Here is a 19,314-nt window from a genome sequence, read left to right as displayed (position 1 = left end):
TGTGTGTGTGTGTGTGTGTGCGCTGTGTGTGTGTGTGTGCGCTGTGTGTGTGTGTGTGTGTGTGTGTGTGTGTGTGTGTGTGTGTGTGTGTGTGTGTGTGGTGTGTGTGGTGTGTGTGTGTGTGTGTGTGTGTGTGTGTGTGTGTGTGTGTGTGTGTGTGTGTGTGTGTGTGTGTGTGTGACCACAGTTATGCAAACATGAGGATACACATCTTAAGTACAAGGGAAGTTGTAGACCCACCACACACACACACACACACACACACACACACACACACACACACCACACACACACACACACACACACACACACACACACACACACACACACACACACACACACACACACACACACTTACCCATCTGAGTCTTGGTAGTTGACACTGAGTCTCTTGGTTGACCCCAGCAACTCTAGGAAGGAAAGGAAACATCGCGATGAGCATAAAGTTTAGGAAGCAAGGAAGGAAAGGAAAGGAAAGGGAGGGGGGGGGGGGGGGGGCAATGGAAAAAGATGAATGGTATTCCAATGACACAATAGTCTTTGTCCAATCAGATCACTCCTCTTCCTGTCTGGGCCAGGAGCCTTGTGTGTTTTCTGAGAGAGCGGGAGTTTGTTCAGGATGACAGCCTTGACAAAGTCACGAGGTGAAGGGTGAGGTTGGGGTGATATATGCATCACCCACCCTCACCCCACCTTCGCATCAATAGAGTATATTAGGTACTGCCTGCAGTACCTTCAACATAACGCTTTGTTTACAAACACTATATTTAATCAGTAAAGTATACAAGCATACATAGTGGACTTCTGAATATATATTTTGCAATTCAGCCAATCAGTGCGAATTAGGTGCCAAAATAAATCACATAGGAGGCAGAAGAAGGCAGTGTAATTCAGACGTTCCTCACATCAGCACCAGCATACGTCGTATACTTTTCTCCTACTTGGGCTCTAAATTCAAACAAGCGTAGCCTTTAAGCACTCTTTGTGGCACTATGAAGTACTTAGTGACTTAGTGGTCCAGCCTCACCCTATCTCCCCTTGCTAAGGCTGCTTCCTCCTAGCCTCCTCACATCGTGTATAATCTCCCCGCATGAATAAGAGAAGAGATGCAGGAAGATTTTCTATTTTAGTTTTAAGTTGTGCTGTGTTTCTTAAGGGCACGCTCGAATATCAGACATATGGGGTTTGATTGGGAACAACACTTAAAGCTCTTATCGCTTAGATGCTGCTGGGATAGAGAGTGATTCAAGGTTTTGTTGGAGGATTATGATCTTCAGGACGGAATGAGGGGAACGTTCCGGAGAACAAGCCCCATTGGAGGAACTTCCAAGAAGGGAGGGCGAGCGATACAAGTACACAATAGCAACATCTAATAGACCCATGAAAATAACTACTATGACAAAATTAACATGACCGATGTAGATTCCAGTTTGGACTAAAAGCCAAAAAATAAATGTACTCCATCTGTGCCTTTTTACTTACTTTGAAGAGTTAGAAGTACAGATTTTTATTTTTGTCTTACGTTATTTCATAAGAGGTTTCAACTCATTTGCATTTCGATGAATTGTCAAACATGAGTTTACCTTTTTGCAAATGATTTTTAATAAATCAACTAAATAAAAAACACAAAAAATAGTTGGTACTCATAAACTTTGCCTACCCAGAACGTTTTTAAAACACAGTACGACAGAGATATTTCGCCATTTTCACGACCCATATCAAATGTGTCAAGATGGGTTGTTTTATAACCATTTATATCCATAACAGCTTATTCACATTTGTAACAATTGAGTCAGCTAGGTACTCACCACGGACCAGAAAGACCGCCACCTGCCCCATTCCCCTTTCACTCATTCCTTCTCTACACTCCCACTACCACGGCCCATCTGATCACCTGATGTTACCGGAGACAGCACCAACTACTGCAACAATGCAGCTACCCTTGACCCTTGTTGGGCCTTCCAACCGCAGTTTACTCAACAACAACACCGCCCGGCAACAGCCTACAGCGACTACCCGAAACCTACTTTATCACACTGTAGACGCAGAGGTTGGTCAGACTTAACTCGAAGGGTATCCAATGTGTCTGTTGTGTCCGTCTCTTGTGAATGTCCAGAGAGACATTCCACTAGAACCAGAGCTACCGTCATTCCATTGGCCTCAAGCCCACAGACGCGCACACACACACTGCTCAGGCCCTGGGATACAGGGCCATTCATCTGAGTCAAGATGGCTGCCCTTCTCTCCCACATCAGCTTGAGATATCACAAACTGATGTGAGTGAGTGAGTGAGTGAGTGAGTGAGTGAGTGAGTGATTGAGTGAGTGAGTGAGTGAGTGAGTGAGAGTGAGTGAGAGACGGAGACATAAAGATAGAGAGAGATAGACAGAGACAGAGAGACAGACAGAGAGAGACATAAAGAGTGAGTGTGAAAGACAGAAAGATGGAGAGAGATTGACAGCAGGAGGGGGGGGGGGCACGGTATAATGTCAGTAGGATGTAAAGGTATTATGGCTTAGGGTTAGGGTTAGGTAGGCCTCCAACTTCACTCAACAACATATCCCGCCATCGCTTCATGCACTGGGTGGCGGGTCGGAAGGAAATCAGGAGCCCGAGGACATAGCCAGCATGCTCACTGACAGCGAAGAAAGAGGATATTGAGTAGAAGAAAAGAACAGGAGACGTGGAACATGGGGTGAGGAGAGAGAGAGAGCGATAGAGAGACAGAGAGACAGAGCACGAGATTCCAGTTACAACACGAAGCGGCATTCCTCACATTGCACGCCCACCACACTCCCCCAACTCAATCAATGTCTTTCTCTCTCTCTCCCCCCCACCTCCCACCCCCCTTCTCTCGGTTTCCAATGTTTGACTGAGCCGTAATACCTTCACTTCCTACTGAGCGTTATCCCACTGCCACACCTGAAGCGTTTAGCTCAAGCGGCCGCTATTTCCGTCATGAAAGTTGGCTAGACAAAAAAGGTGAGCAGCATTTCCACCCAAACTCAAAACCTTTCATTCCGAGTCTGAACAATCACACTACTGTCCCCTCCTCTCTCTCTCTCTCTCTCTCTCTCTCTCTCTCTCTCTCTCTCTCTCTCTCCTCTCTCTCTCTCTCTCTCTCTCTTCTCTCTCTCTCTCTCTCCTCTCTCTCTCTCCTCTCTCTCTCTCTCCTCTCTCTCTCTCTCTCTCTCTCTCTCTCTCTCTCGAGGATATGGATGCCTCCTCCTTCAACTCAACAATGGGGGGTCTTTAGCTGACATCGGGGTCTATTAAGTACGCAGTGTGTCTTGCTGCGTTGCGGTCGTGTGCGATACGGTGTGTGAAATGGTTTTCCCTGGAAAAGAACACAACTGTTCATTAGCTGGCCCTGCTGGGTGTTGAAAGATGTACACAAACACAAACTCACTTTCAACAATGTGCAAAACAAAACACGCCAGTCAGAAAAGATTATGAGATGGTTTTGTGTGATGATTCCAACGTCTGACACTAACTACAAAAGGTTTTGCATTGAGACAGGGAAGAGAAAGGGAAGAGTTTGGGGTTGTTTACATTTACATTGACATTAAGGGCATTTATCAGTCACTTTTACCCAAAGTACCTTACAATAGGTACCTTTGTCAGAACATTTTGCCGGAGGTGGTGAGCGACTCTGCGGTCCTGACATCGGCATGGAGCTTGTTCCACCATTGCGGAGACCTTTTTTGTGCGACCTTTGCTTGCTCTTAGCGATGGCGGTACAAGGCGTGTTTCTGGTTGGCCTTATCTGGCTGATGGAAAACAGCCGCTCAGTTCACCGGCATTGCACCTTACGGCTTTCAATTCCATTTCTCCATTTTCTCTTTCTGAAGTAGCGGATGTGATAATAAGCACCAGAAACATTACAGACCAGTGATGTCTCATAAACAATCTAGAGTAAAGTATAATAAAAACCACAGAGTAAAGAACGTGTCACGTATAATGAACACTACAGAGTAAAGTATAACCCTGACTTCGGAGTAAAGAAACACTGCAACCTGCTGACAGTTGACCTTTTCGAGGGCGATCTGATGAAGAGAAAAACAAGCAGAAGAAGCATCGCTGTGAGCCAAGTGTCAGTTCGACTAGCCTGCACAGCGTCGCTGCCCGCGCCACTTCCAAGCCTCGCGCTGCCCTTTTGAGAGCATGAAGAACATGACAAGGTTGGGTCCCTAAATAGACGTCCCGATAAAACTCTAGCTTTACTCCATTTTGTATCCTAAAGCTGGGTTCAAACACACGTTTGTGAAGACCCACGTCGGGACTCAAGAGACGTGACGCAGCGCTTCACAGAGCTGCCCGCGTTAACACTTTCCCGCCACGTTAACGTGGACACCAGGGGGCGGTGTAGTTCTCCAACCATGAATGTACACCAACCGACGAGCACATCCAGAAACAAGAACTGCGAGACGGAGTCTGACTCTGCTCTATTGAGAATATGTAAGTGATAAATACTGTGTTTTGGGTTCTTCACGTGTCTGGCTGTCGTTAAAACCAAAGCAAACGGACCTCCATAGAGAAGGGCGAAGCTTTGCTGAGCCGCTTATTCATGTGCGTATGTATGCATGTACGACCTGGAAAGGGGCGTGTACAGGTCTCTGAAGAGCCATGTGTCATTTGGGCTCATGGCTTGGCATTGTGTTCATATTATGAGTGTATTTAGATAGACACTGTTTCCCTCAAGTGTTTTTAATACTGGCTAGTATTTTCAAGTAATTTCCATTGACATTTAACAGCAATACATGACCAGAGGGGCTGAGAGGCATGGTGACATCCCCAGTGGCTCCGGGTGGAGGAGAGAGCGAGAAAGAGACAGAGACAGAGACAGAGACAGAGACAGAGAGAGCGAGACAGAGACAGAGACAGAGAGAGAGACAGAGACAGAGAGAGTCAGAGAGAGAGACAGAGAGAGACAGAGAGAGAGACAGAGACAGAGACAGAGAGAGCGAGAGAGAGACAGAGAGAGAGACAGAGACGGAGACAGAGTGAGAGAGAGTGAGAGAGAGAGCGAGAGGGTCAGCGCGGACGGAGTCGCTTTGTACGGCTAATTCCGAGGTATCCTCTTTCTGTCCCTTTCATAACCAGTGGAGGGCCGCATCAAGGGAGATCACTTAACTCCATCTAAGTGGTGAGCACCACACCCCCCCCCCCCCCCCTCCTCTCCAACCACAGAGGCTCCGGAGAAGCTGGTGCCGTTCCATGTTTACAGCTCAAGACCGGTCTAGATACGATTTGAGAGTTGTTTAGAGGAAGAGAGAGATTGAGAGCGAGAGCGAGCAAGGTTTTGCAATGAAGTAACCCCAACAAACACGCCCCCTCCCTTTCTGCTACCTCCTTGGGTTTCCCTGCCATTGAGAAGTGTTGCTTTCACACACCCGGGGTGGAACTTGGCTATGATATGTGATTGACAGGCAGGATGGATTCCCAGAACCAATCAGGGAACCGGGATGTCCTGATTGGTCAGGAAAGAAGTGGGAGTGCTCTGAAATCCTAATTGTCTCATAGAGAGGCAGGGGCAGTCCAAAAGAACAGATATTCTCACAGAGCATTTCCCACACTAATAGCTGATGGACGGCTAGGTCATTTTAAACAAATACATGGAAATGTAAGCTCATAAAATGTTACCTAAGGCCCCTTGAACCCTAAGAGTACTGCTCATAAAGGGAATGTGCTGTTGCATTTACTTTTCAGCGTTGCGGTATCAAGTGGCTAAATAATAACAAGACAGCTCTCTGGGCTTTCTTTCCTCCCTACTTCCTCTTCGTAAAATGCAAAACCAAAGAAGAGGAACTATTATCCAAGTAAATAATAGACACAAAAACTACTGAAATGATGGAGTCTTATCTCCCCATTTCCCCAGGAGACATATTAGTATTTCTTATTTCACAGAATGGATAATGCATTATGGATAATGCATTATGAACTATAACAGGTGTAAAGAAGGAGGTTTGGTGCTTTTCCACATGAATAAACAGGTGCCTTTCTGTGCACAATAAAAAGGGATGTTTCTCTCTGTACATCACGTGTCTTGCATAGGCTGGGGGGCGTTAAACAGAACTCTCAGACTGGCATGTCAAGTCTATCGCACAATGTGAGAAAGAAGAGCCAGAGAGAGAGAGAAAAACGTAAGTGTTAAGCTTATTATAGCCCGACACCCTGGATGTTTTTTTCATTCCTGAATCTAATTTATCTGTAAAAAGACTGAGACGAATATGGGGTGATGGGGAATAGAGTGGAAATGTGAGTAAGAGATCCTCAATACCAGCATTTAGCTTCGGCTACATCAGCATTAATATAGTGAAACTAATATCACTATACAATGCAATGAATATAGTTTGCATCTACCATACTTACAGCTTTCATGACTGGAGGCAATAGTAAAAGAATAGAAATGCTCTGATGTGGTGGAGGTCAGAGAAACGTTTGAACCCTCTGAACCAGGCACTTAAAGGGGTCGTGGGCTGAAAGACTTGTTTACTTAGTGTGTGCGTTTGTTGGTGTGTATTTGCGTGTGTGTGAAAGGGAGAAGAGGTATCGCTTGCGAGTAGAGAAAGAAATCATTTGGTTTGGCGCCGTGTGTTGGGGGTTTCTCTAATTCAGTCTTCGGTAAATCTTTTAACACTTCATGTTACCAGTCTCCTCTCGACGGATAGATATACTAACCGACAGACAGATGGACACACCGTCAGACAGTTAGACGGACAGCGACAGACAGAAAGACAGATTTGCGGTTGCAGAATACCCCACTTAACAACCATAACTACTTCATACCTCATAACTAAGCATACATCACACGACTCATGAATCTTTCTCAAATGTCTCTTCCATGTAATCCCGAGTGATCTTTATATTGAATCAATATTAGGACAGGGACACACCCATGCACGGGGGCGTGTACACACACACACACACACACACACACACACACACTCTAAAACATCAGCTCACGCATCACCCCGTATTAGTCAACTCATGAAGGAAAACCTCCCCAAGTTCCCCAGAAACCTGCACCTTGTTAACATTATGCAGCCATTATGCAACATAGGGGAGGGAGTCTGAAGCCCTTCCACCCACAACAGTCCAGGATTTACTTCCTAAATCAATTTGGTCTGTGGAGTTTCACAGACCAGCGGTTTAACACAAAACCAAATGTCGAATAGTACGTCTCCAACCCCTCAAGGTCCAGTTGAGCAGAGTCATCCCTTCAAACACACACAGTGCTTTGTTTACGACATGCAAAAGGGTGAATCCCCTGCTGTTCACCATTCAAAACACATTCACAATACTGACGAGGCAGCAGAGCAGCAGAAACCCTCGACTACGCCCATCCAAACAACATCCATTTGTGTACACATGTGCATGAGATACACCTGTGTGTGTGTGTGTGTGTGTGTGTGTGTGTGTGTGTGTGTGTGTGTGTGTGTGTGTGTGTGTGTGTGTGTGTGTGTGTGTGTGTGTGTGTGTGTGTGTGTGTGTGTGTGTGTGTGTGTGTGTGTGTGTAGCACATAATCACGCATGACATAAACAGTAGACGCCCACCTGGAGGTCTGTAATGACATAACAGGTCGCGCCCTGAGGCCTCCACACTTTACATACCATTTAAATCCTTCCGTGATCGCTATGTGGCTGCTGAAGTCGATACAGAGTAAACACCTCTAGCCCCTCCCTCTCTAGCCCCTCGCCCAACACCTGTGTGCATCCCTGCATTGTCTTGTGATGCATCTGTATGTGAGTCAGTGCAGGTGATCTGTATGGTTTGGCAGTCAGTGCAGGTGAGACAGAGAGAGAGAGAGAGAGATCTGCGTGATGTGACCTGCTTGAAGTTCACACCTTGCCTCACACTGATTTCGACACACTCAGATTCAGAAGGGAGGATGACAGTGTGTACATCGTGACAACCGTGCAGGGGTGATAGTAACTAAGTAAATATTTTAGAAGTGCTGAAACACAACGTGCAAGGACAACGTGCTTTCCCACATGTGGATAGACACCGGAAAACCTTCACTCCAGACATTCCCAGATTATGCAAAGTTACACCAAAAAGGCTTCATGTTTCCTACAGAGGACCACACACACACACACACACACACACACACACACACACACACACACACACACACACACACACACACACACACATACCTGAGCAGTGAGCACACCTGAACTGTGCTCCTAGTCTGGTGCGTTCTGACCCAGCTCCGATTCGACCACAGGTCATAATACGTTGCCCAACAGCAAACATGTGTAGAAGTCTTTTGAGCTTATCGATGATTCTAAAATATAACTTTTGTGGCTCACGTAAAGCGAGGCAGAAAAAAAAAATCCCACAAGGGCCAGGTGCATCTGACTTTTAGGAAGTTGTTAACACAACAGTCATACTAAAGACCGTTTCACTGCTCAAATAAGGACCAGCGGCTACCTACACATCTCGCTAGGTAGGCACCGCCTCCAGCAGCATTTAAAACCAGTAATAGTTAATGAGACACTCCTACCACACACACACACACACACACACACACACACACACACACACACACACACACACACACACACACACACACACACACACACACACACACACACACACACACACACACACACACACACACCTAAACGACGTATAAGCCATCTGCCAGGGAAAGAAAGGGGTTGGGATTAGTGTGTGTGTGCCTACAGTGTGTGTGGGCAGCAGGGGAACTTGACTCCTCCCCTTTGCAGGCTGAACGGCTGGCTGAACGGCTGGTTAAAGCTGGTCGCCCCTGTCAGCCAGTTATCAGCTAAGTGGCAGCGGCAGCACGTCGTTAAGGAGACGACAGAAGACTAGAGACCAACGCAGCACTAGACAAGATAGTGGAGTCATGGGGGTGACACGCAAACGCACACACGCACACACACACACACACTTCATAAAGCAGGGAAGATGCTTGCAAGAAGCTGCCACCTTTGACGAGCTGCAATACTCTTTTTGGGTCAAATTAAGTCATTCTGACAGTACTGTCCAGACCGTTACATCTTTTGGGTCTGCTAGAAAGATCTAAATATTTTGTTATAATTTCAGTGCAGCCATGTGACAACACACGCCGTTCATTGGAAACAATGCAAACAAACTAAATCGATGGGTTCTCGGTGGGTATCGCCCTTCCTTATCACAGTCACACACAACGGCCATATACTGTAGGATCTCCCCACACAATGGGTGGAATGAGAAGTCAAACTGCAGGTATTGTAAGGGTGAAGCTGTGTCAACGTGACGGTTGCCAAGGGGCCGAGGTGGGGCAGTGACCACTCAAGATGAAAGCGAGCATGCGCTGCCGCGACGGACCTTGTAATCACGGGGGTCTTTGAAGACCCACCCTGTAATGGTCTCCCCTCGGTGACACCCAGTCCAGAGGGAGGGGGGGGGGGGTTTTGTGTGTTGTGTGTGTGTGTGTGTGTGTGTGTGTGTGTGTGTGTGTGTGTGTGTGTGTGTGTGTGTGTGGTGTGTGTGTGTGTGTGTGTGTGTGTGTGTGTTCCGTCCACTGAAGATACTATGAGTTCACGTTGTCTCCTGATAATGGCTGATATCGACACACACACCCTCCAAACTGTGTGGACGATTATAAAATTATAAATAATAAATTCTCTAAATGACTTCATTTAGCGATCTGAGAAGAGCATTAGGCGTCCCGAGCCTCATCATCCCATGAGATAAGGTCCTTTAAGAAGTTTGATTGTTTTGACAAGGTCATTGGGTCTCAGGGCTATGATGGAATAACAAAGACACTTATTCCACTAAAACTGATTGACTCCCATTCCAATATTATCAGTCCTAAAAAGCAGCTAGTAAAAAGTCGAAGAAAACATATTTGACAAATAGATTGACTACGGTACTGCAGTGATTATATTGTATTGGCCTTTCCACTTCTTGGCACCAGCCAAGATGACACACACACACACACACACACACACACACACACAACACACACACACACAACACACACACACACATCACACACACACACACACACACACACATCACACACACACACACACACACACACAAATGTTTGTTTTTCAGTCCCATAACATCACCTCCACCTGAGGGTAGATGCAAAAGAAACTGAGTTCGAAATGACGCCACACCGTGCAATGTGGCGCCTAACAACACAACTGGGCAAACCAAAGGGGACAATCTTTTAAACCTGCAAAAGCAAAACAATGGTTTGAACGGTCAGTCTGAGGTTTTGACTCACTTGTTCCGGCTGCACTTGACTTTGGTGAGCAGCTTGTGGGTCAGAAGCAGATCCCCGGTCTTCACAGCCACCAGCAGATCCTGCTCCTTGCCCATCGCTACACCGACACACAACCGGGGACAGCCGTTACCACAGTAACCACACCAACTGGTTTACAACATCAAAAGAGTGCTTCCACATCGTCTCCTTAGCTGTGAATCCTAATCCCGATGTTTTTGCTCAACCCCGCAAGATGAAAGTGTGTGCGTGCATGAGACCTCGTGCGTGCATGTGTGACTGCGTGTGTGGTATGTCTGTGTCCACGTCCGTGCATGCATGTGTTTGTGAGTGAGTGAGTGAGTGAGTGAGTGAGTGAGTGAGTGAGTGAGTGAGTGAGTGAGTGAGTGTTTGCATGCTTGCAAGCATGCACGTGCATGTGTGAGTGAGTGTGTGTATGTCTGTGTCCACGTGCGTGCATGCATGTGTTTGTGAGTGAGTGAGTGTGGATGCATGTATCCTTATGTGTGCATGAGTAAGTGAGTGAGTGAGTGAGTGAGTGAGTTAGTGAGTGAGTGAGTGAGTGAGTGAGTGTTTGCATGCTTGCAAGCATGCACGTGCAAGTGTATGTGTTTGTGTGTGTGAGTGTGTATCCTTATGCGTGCATGAGTGAGTGAGTGTGTGCGTGCTTGCGAGGGCATGGTGTGCATGTAACTATGCATGTAATGTTTTGTGTTGCTGTGCCCAAAAAAAGCCAGCAGCGCTCACCTCTCAGGTGAGAGTGTGGGTGAGACGGGAGATACTGGCTCGTGAGCTCCTCACTCGTCGACTCTCCCCAGGCCTCTCATGGACGAAGCTTCACAAGCCTCAACATGGAGACCAGGCTATGGATCTATTCTAAGTTAAGCAGGAGTCCACAATGGTCCATTTCAGTCAGTCTCCACCAGCCAGACCTTGAAGGGGGGGGGGACAGACTTTGTCACTGAGGTTCATCTCAAATAGGAAATCCAAAAGTATTTCTGTTCAGGCACACTCAATTATATTTCAAAAATAACGCATGAAAATAGTTCTCCAAACCGAATTTCCCTCGAGAAAGTACTGTGAATGGCAGTTCCCCATTTAAACCGACTATGTTATGTAAAACAGGGTGGAATCAGGGAAAAAATAAATGAGTGTTTGACAAACTGGATCTGCTACTGAGACAGAGTATAACAAGACGGAACAAACCGCTCCAGTGGACCAGATAGCCTACAGCAGAAACAAGGTGCTGATCAAGATCAAACCATAATTTAGACTGCAGGAGTAGTTGTCATGAACCACTATGTTGTTGCTGGTGTTAGGGTAGCGTTAAGAGCATCCGTATGGGAAAGATCGTCAAAAACCAATGCATGTTTTTGCCAAGTCATATCCAAGTTGGTCTACATGATGCACTTCTAAGCCAGATATATTTAATGACCAAATGGGTAACTCTGGGTAACTCAGCCTACTACTAAACCCTGCACACAACACAGGGCGCAGTATTAACAACGAATTGAACATAAACCGAATAGAAAACATTGTTAACACCGCCTCTGATAACGCTAAATCAAACATTGAACCAAACATGACATAACATTACATTACATATAACCTTATTCAGAGGCGTAGAAAACAGGACCGGGGTCACAGGGACTCTAGTGGTGTGTTGTCGGCGTTCAAGGTGGATAAATCCTAATCTTTAAAGAGTTTGTTATCGTCATCCTGCGTGTCTACCAAACAAAGGACAGACGGGATCTAATCTTGGGACAAAACAACACACCGGCTACGTGACCCGGCCAAAGTTAATACAAGTTAAAGAAAAAAATAAACGAATGCATCAAACATCTCACCTGTTAGTAGTAATGTGGCGACGACTAAACCACAGGCGCGGGACCGTCAGGCGAGCTGAACTGAAGACAATCCCCGGGCTTGGTCCCCGACCGGAGCGGAGGCGATGAGGAGCGGACCGGAGTGAATCTGCTCGTCTGGGAGCCTCGGTCGCAGGAGCGGGGATGTGCACACTGTCAGACTGGCGCACCGTGAGACCCGCAACGCCAATGTTTTGACAGCTCATTTGAAGAACTCCACCTTTCGGTCGTTCTGTAAAAAGTGTTTGCAAAACGGTACAAAAAACAAAACTGATTTAGTTTTTGGTTTAATTGTATGCATGTTATGTTTTGCTCATTTCAGGTATTTTGTTTCTTGGTTTTGAATACAATGCCTTACGTGCGTGTTTGAATATCCTCTTGGACTAAGCAAGTGCAATAAACTGCGTGTGGCGCCCTCTGGTGGTTTGCTAGTGAACAGCTCCTCTTCGGCACATGTCAAATCAAAGATTACAGAAGGCACTTCAATTTCACAGCCACAGAGACAAACGGAAACCGACCTGCAAAGTCAGACCCAGACAAGGAGGGTCAAACCCTCAAAAAATGAGGTTTGATATTTTAACTTGGATAAGTGATCATGTGATAGGAATAATACGCACAACCTCATATCACTTTTCGAAAAACAAGCTTTCATCACATGTTCGCCGGATCACGTGACATCCGCAATTCTGATTGGCCTTGAGCTTCCATGAGCTGGTACAACGTCCCGTGATTGGCCTAAATCACCTCAGTGAAACAACTCTTCCTTATTGCCTGCAAATGGAACACAACTTCTAATCCGGACGCAGGCTCTCGCTCGGGTGGACGAGGTTCAAAATGCATCCTAGAAAAGAGCGCAGTGTTGCGCTGTGTGTTGGGTTAAGTTTCATGTGTTTTATCCTCACAGCGCACTGCAGATTCCCAACTCTGGATCATCTGCAGCCACAGGCGAGCGAGAAGACCCAAGCCAGAGCAGTGATCCAGCTTCTGAAGCGACTGCTGGGGGACAGATCCACTGAGTTTATCATTTCCGTCAACCGGAGCATGTCCAAAGACAGTCTGGATGTGTGTGAGCTCCGGTCGACCAGAAACAATCAGATAGTAGCCACTGGGAGTACTGGGGTGGCCGTGGCTTCTGGTCTTTATAACTACCTGAAATACTTCTGCAACTGCCATGTGTCCTGGTCTGGAGACCAGCTGGACCTCCCTCGTCCTTTGCCCCAAGTCACCGGGGTCCTTCGGATAAACACCCAGCACAGGTATAATAATATAGTAATAAACTGTATTTATATGGCACCTGTAATGCAAACAAATGCAGCTCAAAGTGCAGTAGCCTACAGTAAAGCTTAAAAGAAAAAATTATAAGACACACAAACCAAAGTAACAGTGGAATGAAAACAAATATAATTAATTAATGCAATGATATCAGCAGAGAAATCTTCATAGATAAAATGCTAAATAAAAGCTATTAATTTGTCTTATAAAATGCTAGATGTTTAACCGGCGCCCAAATATATTTAGTGACCTTGCCTGACCTCCCTGATCTCCTGTAGTAACATGTTCCACCGTTTAGGTGCAAAATTAATAGAAGCATCCTGACTCTCTCTTGAGTTTTGTTAATAACCTCCAATCAGCCCAGATCCCACCCATATCCACAGTGTTTCCACAGTGGTAATAAAGTATTCTCTTAACTAGGTCATTTCTAAGTGAATTGGATACATCCCATCTCATTTGGCTATTTTAATAGTGATCCAAAAAGTATAAAACTCTTTTTTGGGGGGATTAGAGAGAAAATATAAATCTTAGTTTTACTTCAATGGACCGAAATTGTAGATCAAATTGTTTCAATGGGGCTAGAGGAAGTGTCTTCAGTGTGATATGATTTGTTCCCATGGAAGAAGCCCTTGTGGAGGATAGTTTCTGTCAGCCCGTGTTGTGTTCTGCAAGGCAGCAACAGAAGAGGGTTCAACCCCACAAACAAAGCCTTGTCACGCATTGTTTACTGAGCGTAGCGGGGTTGTTGTGGCCGCCGGCCCAACTTAAAAGACCCCTCGACCGTATCGTTAGCCTCGCATCGCCTCACTCCAGCTATGTCATCATGGCCCCGTCCGCCTGCTAACAACACGCTATATGTCTGTACTAGGCATGCACTATGCATCTCTCCACCGCAGCCATCAAACTCCAAACACTGTGCGGTGATCGAATGGTTAAACCAATCCATTGCTGCCAAGATGTTTGGTTATTTAACATGGACTGTGTTCCCTCCATACCCACAGCTTGGGTCAGGCTGTCTGTTCTGACGAAGCTCAAGCATTCCCCTCATGGTTCTCCATTCCATGTTCTATAAAACGGTCATTTCCATGTGTCATCAAGTGTGACATATGAATCAACATGAGAGAACAAAGTTGTTATTTTAACCCAGGCCTTTATGCATCAATGTCTGTCTATCTAGAGGTGCCTAAATTGGTAGTGCTGACTTTTTTTTTTTCTTTTTTTTTGTCAAATTATTTCCATGATCTCAAATCTCCGTTTTACCCTTTTCTATCTATATTGCAGTGTTTTGTTTTTCCTTGATCTCTGAACGCTCCCCTCCTCCACCGTCCAGGTTCCGGTACTACCAGAACGTGTGCACCGTCAGCTACTCCTCGGTGTGGTGGGACTGGCCCCGCTGGGAGCGTGAGATCGACTGGATGGCTCTGAACGGGATCAACCTCCCTCTGGCCTTCACCGGCCAGGAGGCACTCTGGCAGGAGGTAGGCCCCCCGTGTCCCCTCGCTCTCACTGATGTACACCTTACCTTCACTCTACAGGGAGTTCCTAGCAGTTGGGCTACTTGAAGGGTTTAACGCCATGCGTGGTCTAATCTTTAACTGAATCAGCCTCGTTTTAACACTGCTTCCATGTTGTCTTCTGGAGGAGATAGGAAGCTAACTCAATGCAACGCCTTGTACTCTCTTGTACTGAACGGATCAAGTGTACAATGACTGCATAATGCTATGCTAGGATACCAAATTAAACAGTTTTTCGTTTGTTATTGATGAATAACAGTTTCGTAGATTTGTTTATTCCAACATGTTAACTGTATTTCAAACCATCCAGTTTGTTGACCTGTTGTATTTTCAGGTGTACCGGTCGCTTGGTTTGAACCAGACAGAGATCGAAGAGTTCTTCTCTGGCCCGGCGTTCCTGGCCTGGAACCGCATGGGTAACATGTTTGAGTTTGGAGGGCCGTTACCCCAGTCTTGGCATGTGAATAAACTTAACCTCCAGGTATGACCATTTCTGTTAAATACTTTCAAAGAAAACATTTCAGCACAACATATTCAATCACTACTGTTGAAGTGATTACATTTTTCATACCATTTTGCTATAGATTTCTATTGAAGCATTTCATAATTAAACTAACTTTCTTTCAGTTTAAAATATTGGAGCGAATGCGGTCTTTCGGAATGATACCGGTCCTTCCAGCATTCTCAGGGAATATTCCAAAAGGAATTCTCAGGTGAGTCCAAAGTATTTCAAAGTGTGCTCATTAAAAAGCTTAATGAGTTGCAAGGATGACCAAGGAGTTACCTGACTTGGGATGTTCATCCTGAAAAGTGGGCAGAGATTCAGGGGCTGCAGGCAATCATACCACACAAATGGCAAAGAGAATTTATATCTTAACGCATTGCAAATGACTAGACCGTGAAACTACTATAGGGAATGTACTGTATATGAAACACCTTCAATGACACCGACTGCTAGTATCAGTGCATAATTCATAAGGGTTTTACTCAATATATATAATTTGACAAATTAAAATGATTTATTATGCATGAGGGCGTGATAGAAAATCAAGTGGCTTATTGGTACTTTACGCTTCTCAGAAAACGGTTGAAAAGTGAATCAAGGGAACACTGAACGTTTCTGCAGTTAGTTCCACGTTTGATGTCTCTCATTTAAAAAACCACCACCTCCTCAGCCACCGTCTGGGACCAACCGTTGTCCTCGTTCCCTCTCTCAGGTTGCATCCCAGCGCCAACGTGACCCGGCTGGGACCCTGGGCTCACTTTAACTGCAGCTTCTCCTGCGCCTACATCCTAGACCCACGTGACCCCCTGTTCCTCCAGATCGGCTCCATGTACCTGTCCCAGGTGGTGAAGCAGTTCGGGACGGACCACGTCTACAACACGGACAGCTTCAATGAGATGACGCCGCCCTCCTCGGACCCTGGGTATCTGTCGGCGGTCAGTCGCTCCGTCTTTGCCTCCATGACTGCGGGTGAGAAGGATCGGTGTTGCGTCGGGCTGGTGGGAGACAGTGGTGTGATCGTGTGTTTGGCCGACTGATCCTTTTACACGTACGCGTAGGGCCAGGTGTTTGACTGAAATCCGATCATTACACTACGATCGCGTGTCGTATTACTGGTTATACGATAGGAATTCAAACAACCTGACACAATGGTTGATGAACTGCACCCACAAATTTGACATACATTTAAAAGTTGTGAATGGTATTGTGCCAACAATCGAGGCCTGACCCGATGCACGAATGCTTTGCACAGACGAGCGGTTCCGGTTCCTCCAGTCTGCCTCCTTCTGTGTTCCACGTCTTCCTCCCTCGCTCAGATCCTGTTTTCCCTCCACAGTTGATCCCCAGGCCATCTGGTTGATGCAGGGCTGGCTGTTCTTCAGCAGCGCCTCCTTCTGGAGGCCCCCCCAGATCAAGGCCCTTCTCCACGGCGTGCCCATCGGACGCATGATCGTGCTGGACCTGTTCGCCGAGACGGAGCCCATCTTCTCCTACACAGAGTCCTTCTACGGGCAGCCCTTCATCTGGTGCATGCTGCACAACTTCGGCGGGAACAGCGGCTTCTTCGGCCAGGTGGAGAGCATCAACTCGGGGCCCTTCCAGGCTCTGTCCTTCCCCAACTCCTCCCTGGTGGGCCTGGGCATCGCACCCGAGGGCATCGAACAGAACCCGGTCATCTACGAGCTGATGAGCGAGCTGGCCTGGCGCAAGGAGCCGGTCAACCTGTCCAAGTGGGTGTCCCTGTACGCCATGCGGCGCTACGGCAGCACGCACGAGAGCCTGGGCGCGGCCTGGCGGCTGCTGTTCTTCAGCGTGTACAACTGCACCGTTCCCCACTACAGGAACCACAACCACAGCCCGCTGGTCCGCCGGCCGTCGCTGAGGATGAACACGGAGGTCTGGTACAACCGGTCCGACCTGTTCGACGCCTGGAAGCTGCTGGTCGAGGCCGCGCCGCCACTGATGTCCAAGGGGACCTTTCGGCATGACCTGGTGGACATAACGCGGGAGGCCCTGCAGGTGCTGACCTCGGCGTACTACTTGGAGATCGCCGAGTCCTTCCGCAACCAGAAGCTCCCGGAGCTGCTGACGGCGGGCGGAGTGCTGGTCCACGACCTCCTCCCCGAGCTCGACCGCCTGCTGTCCAGCGACGGGAACTTCCTGCTGGGGCCGTGGCTGGAGCAGGCCCAGGCTCTGGCGCTGGGCGAGAAGGAGGCCCGGCTGTATGACATGAACGCCCGCAACCAGATCACGCTTTGGGGGCCCAGCGGGGAGATCGTGGATTACGCCAGCAAGGAGTGGGGTGGTCTGATGGAGGATTACTACGCCCAGCGCTGGGGCTTGTTCGTCAACACGCTGGTGGACTGTCTGCACACCGGGCGGCCATTCAAGCAGGAGGCCTTCAACCAGGAGGCGTTTAAGGTGGAGCAGGGCTTTGTGTACAACGGCAGGAAGTATCCCTCGGAACCCACCGGAGACACTTACGAGATCGCACGCAGGATCTTCCTCAAGTACTATCCACAGGCCATGAAGAGGTTATAGCGGGGGACACCGCAACATGTACAGCACCAAGAATGTCTCCCACTTCCTAATTCATTAAACGATTTAAGTGTTTTTATTTTTTTAACTGAAAGTCCTTACTTTTTTTTGGTACTGGCTGATACCAAGTAGGACACATGAGTACTTATAGTAGTTGTCTCCAATGATAAGACGCTGTCATAATCCAACGTTAACTACTACAGACAAGGGTTGTTCGTCAAGGACGCTGTATTGTAAAAGTACCATTTTATATTAATATTTCCCTGCCTTCAGTTAGGGAAATAACCAGTTGTTTGAAGTACAGTTGGTCACGGCCATCTGCCATGGTTAGCATTAGCAATACTCCTTGTACTATACGTCACAACACATTACAGGATGTTTCATCAAGCTGCTGTTGTTGAAAGAAATAGTTGTCCATTTTTTTATCTTAAATTGAGCAAAATATTGATTAGTTTTTTAGGGGATATAAAGGTTTGTTTCACCCTAGATTAACAAATGGTTAGCCTCATAGCATAATTGCCTGAGTCATATTTTTGCCAAATTGTGATATCTAATTGCCTCATTGGCAATTAGATAAGATGAACCTTAGAACAGGATTCAGTCAATTATTCTATGAGGCTAATGAAATGTCACGTAACAGTTGAGATGAGGACACCCAGGTCAATGTCCCTCTCTGAACCCATAGCGCAGCTACGGCAATTTGTTATTCTACCTCAATGATTAAACAAAATCACTGTGACCCAGTAACTGAGAATATTTCCATTTTGGGTCTTAACACACCTAATTTGCTAAATTTTTCGTATGTTTTCACTTCCTAGTCATTCCAAACAACATTTCAAAACGTTTTTCTCTCTCTTCTTACCCCATCAACCTCACCAATGTGTTTAATCATTTAACCGTTCAACCAGTCAAATGTAATTATGAGACGCTTGGCCTTTTCTATTTTGCTTGAAATGCATTCGCTTTGAAAAACAAGTCGGTATTGCAGATTTATTTTTTAATTCCTTCATTGAGCAAAACTCATCTGTGCTATTTAATTTTTTCATACTTTAGATTACAACATACAATAAGACTTTTATTTGATGAAATCCCACATTTAAGAACAGCCGTTTGTGGGACACCTCAGGAAGTTTGTAAATCCGTGTCAATCATTTCCTTGTGAACCAGTTCTTGTTTGTAATGTCTTTTCATACTGTCGGCTCCTTGAAGGAGCATTAATTAAAGCGTGCCTTTTCTTAAACTGATCCAAATCGGGATACATTATCTTCCGAAGATACTTTTTCATTAAGGACAATAATTAAGGCATACTGAAAAGAAGAAAGAAAATTCAACATTCACACTATTTCTGTGGGGGCCTGTAAAACTAAATGTGT

At 46.5% G+C, this 19,314-nt stretch overlaps 2 protein-coding genes across 2 annotated transcripts in view; one reads left to right on the top strand and one right to left on the bottom strand.

Moving 5' to 3' along the window:
* Nucleotides 1–12,717, bottom strand: part of LOC115531590 (caskin-2) — a 39,638-nt gene extending 26,921 nt beyond the window's left edge. The window contains 5 exon segments of the mRNA XM_075074169.1: nucleotides 359–408; nucleotides 10,247–10,347; nucleotides 10,995–11,179; nucleotides 12,095–12,344; nucleotides 12,471–12,717. Of these exon segments, the coding sequence (XP_074930270.1) occupies nucleotides 359–408; nucleotides 10,247–10,345 (149 nt within the window). The 5' untranslated portion in view covers nucleotides 10,346–10,347; nucleotides 10,995–11,179; nucleotides 12,095–12,344; nucleotides 12,471–12,717.
* A 141-nt stretch (nucleotides 12,718–12,858) lies between these two features.
* Nucleotides 12,859–19,185, top strand: naglu (N-acetylglucosaminidase, alpha). The gene is made up of 6 exons (XM_030340496.1): nucleotides 12,859–13,368; nucleotides 14,715–14,862; nucleotides 15,233–15,379; nucleotides 15,526–15,611; nucleotides 16,116–16,372; nucleotides 16,740–19,185. The coding sequence occupies exons 1-6, from the start codon at nucleotides 12,947–12,949 to the stop codon at nucleotides 17,942–17,944; spliced, it is 2,265 nt and encodes a 754-aa protein (XP_030196356.1). The 5' UTR covers nucleotides 12,859–12,946; the 3' UTR covers nucleotides 17,945–19,185.
* Nucleotides 19,186–19,314: the final 129 nt, after the last annotated feature.

Source organism: Gadus morhua, chromosome 18 (genome assembly GCF_902167405.1).
Source record: "Gadus morhua chromosome 18, gadMor3.0, whole genome shotgun sequence".
Taxonomy (NCBI): domain Eukaryota; kingdom Metazoa; phylum Chordata; class Actinopteri; order Gadiformes; family Gadidae; genus Gadus; species Gadus morhua.
This window is presented reverse-complemented; position numbering and strand designations above follow the sequence as displayed.

What these genes read in the sequence shown, in the direction of transcription:
- naglu (XM_030340496.1), top strand. Translation starts at nt 12,947, where the DNA reads ATGCATCCTAGAAAAGAGCGCAGTGTTGCGCTGTGTGTTGGGTTAAGT. An exon ending in CGGATAAACACCCAGCACAG is followed by an intron (nt 13,369 to 14,714) that starts GTATAATAATAT and finishes TCCACCGTCCAG; the next exon opens with GTTCCGGTACTACCAGAACG. An exon ending in AGGAGGCACTCTGGCAGGAG is followed by an intron (nt 14,863 to 15,232) that starts GTAGGCCCCCCG and finishes TTGTATTTTCAG; the next exon opens with GTGTACCGGTCGCTTGGTTT.